This window comes from Hypomesus transpacificus, unplaced genomic scaffold (assembly GCF_021917145.1).
Source record: "Hypomesus transpacificus isolate Combined female unplaced genomic scaffold, fHypTra1 scaffold_170, whole genome shotgun sequence".
Lineage (NCBI taxonomy): Eukaryota > Metazoa > Chordata > Actinopteri > Osmeriformes > Osmeridae > Hypomesus > Hypomesus transpacificus.
This window is the reverse complement of record NW_025813728.1, coordinates 1-10645: the sequence shown is the minus strand read 5'-3', so window position 1 is coordinate 10645 and position 10645 is coordinate 1. Positions and strand designations below refer to the sequence as shown.

Sequence of the window (10645 nt, the reverse complement as noted above, 5' to 3'; positions counted from 1 at the left end):
TGGGAGGGGAGGGAGAGAGAGAGAGAGAGAGAGAGCGAGAGAGAAAGGGGAGCTGAACAGAGAATGGAGAGATAAAGATAGAAAAAGAGTTACAATATTAGACGAGCTTTCAAGGGTGTTCACGCGTCTATGTTGCTTCAGTCCATTAATTATTACAGCGTTGGCAGGGCTACTTGGTTGGCGTTGCCTTTTCAGCATGAGAAATACAAGGTGTGGCGTGAGAGCGAGTGAACTGGTTGAAATGCGTGTCTCACGGCCAATACGTGAGAGTTGGCAGCCTTGAAGAAACTACAGGGACTGTGTCATAAACCTTCAGGGCTACAGAATGACGTCATGAAAATAAATGAAATAATGAATTTCAAGTTCTTATTTCCTTTGTAGTTATTTCATCTTTACAGAAAAACTGGACGGAGAGAGAACTCAGAAGTGTGAGAACACAGACATGGGATGAATGTTGTTGCCTGCAGTAGGGATGGAGATGGAGAGATCAATTTCAGAGACAACAGTTGAGGATGACTGCCACTGTATGTAGAGGTGGCAGATACAACTGGAGGCCTGCACAGTGTCCTTACCAGCAAACGCTGCCTTGAGAGACGAGGCACAGGAAGATTTCAAACAGGAAATGTTGAGACAACACCAGCACTGAGATGCTGATAGAAATACAACACATTATTTCACATATGCAGAAAGGAAAATGAAGAAATCTTACAACTTTCCAATATTTCTCAATCAACTCAAACGTTCAAGATGTGATTCTATCTGCGTCTCTTTCAGCTTAAATGTTTATTTGTAGGTGTCATCGTCACGTGACAAAAAACTGCCCTGCAAAACGTGCCCAGCATTTGTTACTGTAATGACCCCTTCCACATGTGTTTGTTGTGTTTGTGTGTGTACTTCCTGTGTTCAGGTAATGAGGTCCCCATTCTCTTCATGTGAGTGTGCAGCAGGAACCTACATTTGCAACACCGCTTGATGTTGTTAATAGGTACTTCAACAGAAATATGTTGAAACTGTAAGGAAATTACTTAAAAACTTAACGGAGTTCGATTAACTGAAGTTCAGGAGGAAAAACTCATACGCATCAGTCCTGTTAAAGCACTGAAGTTCTGGAAGTGGCGGCGGAGAAAGATGCGAGCGAAGCCATTCGGTTTGTTTTGGCAATGCTGCCGAATATCCATAAGTTAAAGCTGGAGCAAGAACAATCTTTGCTGAGTTTAGTTGGTGGTGATGATGTCGTGGCTCTCCTCCCCACGGGGTTCGGGAAAAGTTAGATTTTTCAGCTAGCTCCGTTAGTGGTGAAGGAGTTGGCTAAGGCGAACGCTAGTGATTGGTTATGGCAGATCCAGAGTGGTTCTGGGCAGATCCAATCGTTTTAAACTTCAACCGTGTGCACCCGCCTTCAAGGAACGCTTGTCAATGGGGCGAGCCCATGCAGACTCTGTACAAAATGAAATGTAGAGAGTCTGGTAGGACCAGGCTAGTCATGCCCTTCCTTCCAGCCCACTAGTCACCTACATTTCATTTTGTACAGAGTCTGCATGGGCTCGCCCCATTGACAAGCGAAACAAGAGTGGATGTGTCCTGAGTCACCACGGACTCTGGACACGTCCACTCTTGTTTCTGGTTCCACCATCTACGCCTTTGCCCAATTCTAACCCAGACGAGGCGTGGGTGAAGATACAAGACATGAAATGTTGAGGCACTACTAGTAGGCTAATTATATTTGAGTACAGATCAGTAGATAAGTGAAAACAAGACATTCTTTAGCAATCTCCCCCTCTTTCCGAAAAATGTGTACATGTGCAAAGAATTCCGATTGCAACATCCTGGACAAAAATCCTCCATCAGAATCATCAAATTGGGACCATTGGAGGAGTCATCTCCAAAGGTTAACTTAAATCTGTTCATTTATCATTAGTTATGACTCGCTTTTTGAACTTATGATGATTTATCAGTAATTGTTCTTTCCACAAAGGAGTTACTCAAATCATAGTAGAAACTCCAAATATGGTCAGCGTAGCAGTGCTATATATTCAGTATTGAAAAGAGCAGTATAACAAAGCAAATGGAAGCTTGTGGCAAGGATACTGGAGTTTATATTTGGCATATTTTTTAAGAACCAACTTACGTAGAATCAAGTCACAGAAACATGAAACACATAGATATACTATGTACAGTTACATATGATACATAAGCTGAATAAGTACTAGAATCATTAAACATTTTAACACTGTTAGTTACTACAGATTGTGGTTTTACTGCAGCAACACGATGCACTTGTAATGCGAAGTGGTTTTAGGTTTCTAGGTAAGAAACCGTAAAACAAGCGTTACTACAGTAACAGTTACTGCGGTACATCGCCTCAGAGAGGACAGGCACAGGAAGTCCTCGTGTTATTCACATTGTCTCCCAGCAGGGACTGAAGGGTAGCATGGTACATTTACATTCAGTCATTTAGCAGACGCTCTTATCCCCCGGAGGCAAGTAGGGTGAAGTGCCTTGCCCAAGGACACAATGTAATTTGGCACAGCCAGGAATCGAACCGGCAACTTTCAGATTACAAGCCCAATTCACTAACTGCACAGCCATCTGACCTACATGCTCTGAGGTGTCTCCAGCAGGGACTGAAGGGCAGCATGGTACATGCTCTGAGGCACGCAGGCCAGGAGGAGCCCAGAGAAGCAGAAAGCATGAGTACTACTAAACCAACATCCTTCTGTCTACTTTTGCTGTCCACTTGGGGGCGCTGTGCGACCATATGTCATCTCTGTCTGGGGTTAACAGGGGTTTGCGTCCTTTAGACTGGTAGCTCCTCCGGCAGATCAACTCCCGCAGTTCACCTCCCACAGTTCACCTCCCACAGTTCACCTGTTGCTGATCACCTCCAGTTCACCTCCTGAAGTTCACCTCCCACAGTTCATCTCCTGAAGTTCCCCTCCCACAGTTCACCTGTTTCAGATCACCTCACACACTACCATCATCCACTGGGCAGACGGCTTGTAAAGTTGAATATATCGTGTCTGCTACAGCCTTGTCCGGTGTTGATGCTCTCACTCTGCCTTTGAGCCTGCAATGACTTTCAGGCTCTGTAGCCACTTCATACACCGACGTGGTTTTGTCAGCTACTTTTTCCATCGCCGCCACGTCGGCCTCTGCCGCTGACCCGTGTTTCTGGATGGTGCTGTAGACGGAAGTTTCCGGCTCCCTCGACGCAGGACTGTTCACTTGGTCTCTAACAGTGTCGTAGAGAGACGTGGTCCCATCTGCTTCGGTTTGAACCCCAAATGTCACTACGGACGCATGTTCCTGTACTGTGCTGTAGCTTGGATTTTCATGTCCTGTCATTGTTGAATCTTTCACAGGTCGAGAAGTTTCCTGTTATAAAAAATATTTTAAAAAATAATAATAAATAAATAAAAATAATAATTAATATAATATAATTATAAATATAATAATAAATAATAATCTACAAACCACACTGAGTTAAATAGTTGGATCAGAGACAGCAGCCTCGTACACATACCTGTGAGTTTTGGGAAGATTTCTGACACTTTAGTATAATCAATATCGCCACTATAATGGCTATCAGGGCTAGACCCCCCAATATAAACCACCAATAATCTGGCCACCAATGTGGAGTTATAACAGGAGCTGTAGTTCCATCTGGACCTGGGAGGATCACAGAAACCCAGCGGGAAAATATGAGGCTACATTAACAGAAATCTACGCACCACCAAAAGTTTAGAAATGATTGTATACGTAGCACCAGTCCTTACATATGTAATTCGTGGACTTTAAGAGCGTCTTCTTGCTAACATTGTTCTTGCCGGTACACTCAACATTCCCGCTAAGCTTCGAGATGTTGATGAAGACGTTGGTGGTTGATGATGATAACGTGCACCGACTATCATGTGAGTCGTCATCGCAGATGAAGGCAGCCCAGTTGCTTCCCACAGAGCAGTTGATTGACATGTTGCAGGTTCCGGCGGATGAATTAAAGTCGAAAGGTGTTATCTTCACAACTGGCATGGATACAGCTTCTGTGTGAATCAATAAAGTGAAAGAATAAGACTATAGAGAGAAAGAAGAATCATCCTTGAATCTAAAAGTAGACGTTTGAACAGCACAGTATCTGCACGCGGTTAGGCACTAGGCATGAATAAGCACAGCCGTTTTTAGCAAGGGAAGCACACTAGAATAAAAGGCTTTTAGACTCGCCCTGAAGATATTTTAAACTCCAAGTCTGCCCAGCTCATAAAAGGTTAATATCCTATAGGATGTATACATGTATACATTTTAAGACTAGTAAAAGACTGGTAAAAGTATTTTACTAGTCTTAAAAGACTAGAAAAAGTTTTTCAGTTTCGAGCTCAGTACATTTTATTCTTAATTACACTTATCGTAGAAAAGATTTAAGAAAATATGTAGGCCCACTGACGCTAATGAAATTATGTCTCACATCCTGACCAAGAAGAGCAGCAAAAATTTAACAACAAACAACAAAACTGGAGAGAAAATACTGAATGTGGAATTCAAAGTACCCCATTAGAATTTTCAAAAGTCCCATACTAAGGCCAACTACAAACACCTTGATGTAGCTAACAAAACAGAAACATGTCCCTTTCCTGCCGGACCATTCAAATATGGGTCGAAAAAGACCCATAGAACCCGCCTTAATAACTTTGCCATCCAATCACCGATTTTATTTCTGAAAACTGCCAGATACTCATGACAACTTAAGCTCAAGGCACATATCATTGGTTAAGGGGTTAGTGGGAGGGGGAAATAAATCTATCGTCTGCAACGGCAGCCATTGTTTTCTGAGGCGGAGCCAGAGCGGAGACCATGGGAGATTGCCTACAGTGTTAGATATACAGCTTCGAATTGAAATCGGAGACGATATTATGAGTTAAGACAAGTTCCTTAATATGTGTTGTCAATATTGTCTATTAAAAGTCTCAACTTTTTACTTACGAAGAATTTGTTTGTGGGAGTGACGCGAGTGTTTTCAGGAAAGAATGACGTGTCCGGCTTGGCCGTTTGTGACAGGCAGCAATGACGGTAGTAGCACTGTTTAGCTTCGATTTGAGCAGATTTCTAAAAAACTTCGAAAAACAACATTAACTAGGTAGATTATGTATACTCTAAGCTAAATGTACATGCCTTGTTTGGCCAATTCGGTCGATTGTGGAAGAAACTCGAACGTTTTTTACTTATCGAGAGGAGTATCCAGCCATAGCGCTAGCTGCTTTTAGCTGCTTTTGGGACAGGATAATTCCGGTTTCCCCCATGTCTCCACTAGTCACAAGAACGGTCATAACTTTTAATCAAAATAAGGTATTTCTAATCTGTCTTCTGTTCTACATTGCCCACAGACTTGTGGATATTCCACCTACTCAAAGTTTTTCTCTATCTTGTAATTAAAGTGGTGACAAATTCAGTTGTCTGATGAGGTATGGTGGATGGAGAAGTTTTTGTTAAAAATATCTACCTGAAACCACTTTGATAAAATATGATTTGCCTTAAGTAATCATATATTCATTGACATGATAAAAATCCCCTAGTTCTCCTCTTCAAGATGGTATAAACAGTTAAGGTGTATGATTTTATATGAAAATCCATAAAATATTAATATTAATATGCATATCATATTTCAACAGCATATGGAATGTTCGGAATTTTGTATTAGGCAGTAAAGGGGTGTACACTCACCTTCCACGATCAGTTTATAGCTGTTAGTGAATTCTGAGTCGTTTTTATAGGTTGTAGTTACAATGTAGATATCACTGTCTGTGTCCTTCAGACTCCTAATATACAGACTGTGGTTCACTCTGTTGTACTGAAACCTGTCTCTGAATGAATTAGTTACATTTCCCTTATTAACAATTAACTTAGTGTTGACTTTCCATTTTAGCTCTGTAATGTCCTCTAGAGAATTTGTAAAGCACAGACAGGTTAAGCTCCCTTTCAACCCATACTGGACGGTAGCAGAGGCCTGTGCTTTCATTCCTGTGAAGAGAATAAAGGTTTAAATAGGGATTTTCAAGTACCACAGTTTATTTAGCTAATATAGTAAAATCAGTCAAAAGCTGCTTTGCTCTGAAGAGAGAATGCCTGTCTACCACTATACAACTATTTGCTCATTTCAACCATCAGGTTGTTAACATATTTTACACTCTTCCGCTTGCATAACCAAATGTCAGGTTAACCTCATGACATAATTTGACCTTTTTACACCTTACTAACAACTACAATGATCAACCTAACTAAAACGTAGTTCAAACTTAACTCAACTCAAATCATTTAGTTTACCTGCGATGACAAAGATCAGATGACAAAAAAGAATGTTCATTTTCCGTATGATATGGAGAGCAGCTATCTTCCTGTGAGAAAACTGACAACTGAAAACAACAGTTTCCGCTTTGCATGATAACACCCCACTTCTCTGTGCATGTGTCAGATTCGTTTTTTTTAAATGGGAAATACACACACACACACATACACCCGCCTCTAAAACTGTAACTTCCATGTGTCTTACTATAAATCTCCCCATCATGTGACACCTTGTGATCAGGTGCATCACTGGGAAATAGATGCATGACCCCGTGTTGTCATTTCCCCCTGATGAAAACATGTACCTCACTACACTTTGCTGCAAACAGCTGGACTATGCAGGACATAGCCACTACCATCACCAGATTAAATGCATTCGTTTTAAAACACTTACATTTCACACCTGACAAGAACGTGGCTTTGAAACCGAAAATCGAGAAGTGAAACATCCTGTGTTGCCAGGTGCGTGAGGTAGATACTGTATGGTAAGATTTTATCATGCATTCTGCTAGTTTCATGTAAGCCTACCACTGAGTTTCTTCTCAACTCTAGCAGTTGAGCAGTGTTTCCTGTTGATGGGTTTTATCTGTATTTTTGCAAAACTTCAAAGTAATAGGACAATCTTTACCTCCCATGTGGTTCACCAACACTCGAGGTGTGATGAATAACAACCTGTGATATTAGACGGGATGTGGACTGATGTTATCGTTCCTATCCTGGGTCTAATCAACCAAAGAGAAAGAGAAAGAGAGATTAGTGGAAATAAAGAAAAAATTAGTCATAGATAATTTTAGAAACACACTGTAGTGATCATGTGTTTCCATGAGACTAAAACCCAAAAAGTCATGTTTTGGTTTTAACCTTACCACAAAGAAGAAATAAACACCAGGGCTGAGAAAATGAACAATTCAAAATTCCACACCTGATTTTAGCCTGCACACCTGGCCTTAAGAGAGCGAAAACCAAAAAGTGTTTTAAAAGTTTGAAAATTTATTAAAACAGGCACTTGGTAGAATTGATAGTTAGGTTTCCAGGCCTGCACTATATAACAGGTGAGACTGGACACTGAAGATTCCCACAAGCAAAACCAGTCATTCAGATATTAGAAAATCCCCTCAAGAAATAACATACGCAGGCTAACCATGCTGTCCCCTTATGATGAGTGATCAGGCTTTCCTGGCATGGTAGTGTTGTGTTTTAATGCTGTGTAGATTCCAGAGCAGTTCAAGCTGGACATGGGGCGGGGGGGGGGGGAACATGTTTCAAATTCCCTTTAAAAGGTAAACTCAAAACCAAACACCAGAAAATGCAACCCAGTTCAAGAGATGTTATCACAAGGGAAGATGTTCAGCTGACTTCCTGTGTGCGCAGCGGGGTGTCACATGTCACATGATGTGTCGCTTTGATGTGACACCCCGCTGGTTCTGAAGAGTGACATAACATCTCTGAGTTGATCTTAGTTTAACAGTAGTATTGGGTAGAGAGAGGCATTCTATGGTGCTTGGCTCGAAAGGGCTTTCTTTCCTTTTTAAGTATGTCATATGTTTTCTCACATGTACATACACAGCTATTTTTCCGGACACACACACACTCTCATACTGGTCATAGAGGGTGCTAACTCGCACACACGGTCGCATGCGCGCACACACACTCACACACAGTACACACACACACACGTAATATGTTTATAAACCAGTGTGATAAATCATACAGTTAGTCCAGTTAAGCTCTCAGTGTACAGTACTGCTTTTCCCGTGGAGTTAAAGTGCTTTTAGTAGTGTTACCAAACTTCCTCCATTCACATTCAAAACACACGGTTTATATATTCCAATGACGACAAACATTCCGTCCAAGCTAGACACTTCAAATACATATTGAGTGAGTGCTGACAAGCTGTTAGAGACACAAACGTAAAACTCCGCCAACCAACGCAATACATTCCATTTTGACTACTGTAGAAACAGCAAGCTTCCAGTGTCTCCAAGTCGACTCTTTCTCTCCCGTTAAAACACCTTGTCAGGGCTGTGGAGAACACTGAGGAACATCAGTCCTCCATGATTTTGTGATTGAGTTCCAGGGAAACAGTTCACCTCAGGGTTCCGTTTGGTTTTGGTCGCCATTGATCTTTTCAATTTGTTTCCAAGTGCCCCCGTGAATACATACACGTCTGTCATTTGGGAAAACTTCCATTGTTGGTTGCGGGGTGAACCTTGGAGCATGCACAACGTGATTCTGCAAGACCTAGATTCCATTCAGTTTGAACCAAAAGACACATCTGTTTTGCACATGTGGGCGTGCGTGTGTAAAAATAGAAGCATGGGTTTTTTCCGATATGCCACTCCAACTTCCCCATCTCTCTCTCTCTCTCTCTCTCTCTCTCTCTCTCTCTCTCTCTCTCTCTCTCTCTCTCTCTCTCTCTCTCTCTCTCTCTCTCTCTCTCTATCTATCTATCTCTCTCTCTCTCTCTCCCTCTCTCCCTCTCTCTACACATTACTGATGCGGACATTGAGAGGACTGCTGTCCCTCCCCCTCCCCCTCTCCCTCCCCCTCTCCTCCCCCCTCTCGCCCCCCTTCTCCTTATAGCTCTCCTCCAGGCGCATCTTCTCTGGGTCCGCCCCCCCGGCCTCCTCGGTCGCCCCCCTGCGGCGGACCGGCGAGCGGGCGGCGGGGCTCGGGGGCGGGGCCTGTTTGAAAAAGGGCGGGGTCTTGGTCTTGGCCACCTTGTCGAAGAAGGCGAAGTCGGCCACGTACTTGCCCGAGGCGGAGAGGGAGACCACGGGGGGGAACTCGTAGCCCCACAGGATCTCGTCGGGCAGGTAGGAGGTGCGTACCTGGCAGGTGGCCGAGGTGGGCTCCACCGTGGCGCTCAGGATCACCAGCAGCTCAAAGTCGGCCAGGTCCGGGTCCGTCCACCCCCCGCCTGGAACACAGAGCACAGACAGGCTGAGCACGCCTGCTAGGACCAGGGAGGGTGTTGGTGTAGCTGAGCGTGGAGGACATGGTCATGGAATATGGCTACGTAGGGCAGGCCACACGAGGTCACAAGCACTCCCCCACGCTTTAAAATGACGTTTGGAGAAAGTGAACACACGTTGAAACGTATTTCACACAGCTACATTGACTGTATTGTGGTTTCAGACACGCACAGACCGTGTTTTGCTGTTTGAACGACATGTGTCACGACCAGTAATAAGGGGAGCTACAGGGGTGTTACATTTACAGTTAGTCATTCAGCAGACACTCTTATCCAGAGCGACTTACAGTAAGTACAGGGACATTCTACCGAGGCAAGTAGGGTGAAGTACCTTGCCAAGGACACAACATCATTTGACCCAGCGGGGAATCGATCCGGTAACCATCTGATTACTAGCCCGACTCCCTCACCGCTCAGCCATCTGACTCCCTATACTCTGGTATGGGTATTTCCACGTATAAACCCATGAACACATTATACAAATGACATGCTCAATGGCATATACACACAAAAAAGCACCCACAAACACAAGCACATACTCTGTCATCTGATGAGTTGTCATGTCTGTCATCTGTCTGAACAGTACTTCCCCTAACCCACACCCAGTACTGCTCTCACTGGGAAAACACAGGGGTTCGTAACACACACACACACTTTCATCCTAAACACGGATTCACACACAAACGTAAACAGTGAGGGACTTAATCTATAGTGTGACTTAGTAACTCACATTATGACAGATATAAACATCACACACACACACAGCACGGGTAGGGATGGTGAGGTGGGGGGGGGGGGGCGGTGTGTGAGAGGTAGGCACCAACATGGTTCCAGACCGCTGAATATAGCGGGCTCGAGCAGGGAACCTTAGAGACCCCTACAGAACGTCTGGCCAGAGGCCAGCCGCCTCGCCTCACTTGCAGAACCAAGCAGAACGTTCTGTCGTCGATTCACGCGTCCGTGCACCGTCAAGCTGGGCGCACGGTCGCCACCGAGTCTGAAGGCCGATCACCCGTCCGTACAATTCTGTGAAAGGACGTCTGTACTGCAGTGAAGTCACAGCTGTAGTTGGGAACTGCAGGGATGGGTATAGCTCAGTGGTTAGAGCATTGGAGTGCAGCTGATGAGGTTGTGGGTTCAAATCTCTTTCTGTGCGGTCATTGTGGTCAAAGTAACTGCTGAGTGAACAGATGATTGTACATGTGTGTCTCCCGAGGAGAAGAGATTATCTGCTGGACGAACACGGCTTCGGAAGTGAGGGGGAACCAGAAACAGGAAAAGTACATTTAGAGGATCATGCTGGAATGCCAAAGAACATGTATTTGACAGATATCCAAC

The 10645-nt window shown here is 43.9% G+C and overlaps 1 protein-coding gene across 1 annotated transcript; it reads right to left on the bottom strand.

Annotated features, from left to right (window-relative positions):
* Positions 1–1897: 1897 nt before the first annotated feature.
* si:ch1073-220m6.1 lies at positions 1898–6808 on the bottom strand. The gene is made up of 5 exons (XM_047051763.1): positions 6728–6808; positions 5713–6009; positions 3777–4040; positions 3524–3669; positions 1898–3375 (listed from the first exon to the last, which is right to left on the bottom strand). Exons 2-5 carry the CDS (start codon positions 6005–6007, stop codon positions 2965–2967), a joined length of 1116 nt encoding a protein of 371 aa, XP_046907719.1. The 5' UTR covers positions 6008–6009; positions 6728–6808; the 3' UTR covers positions 1898–2964.
* Between the last annotated feature and the right edge of the window lie 3837 nt (positions 6809–10645).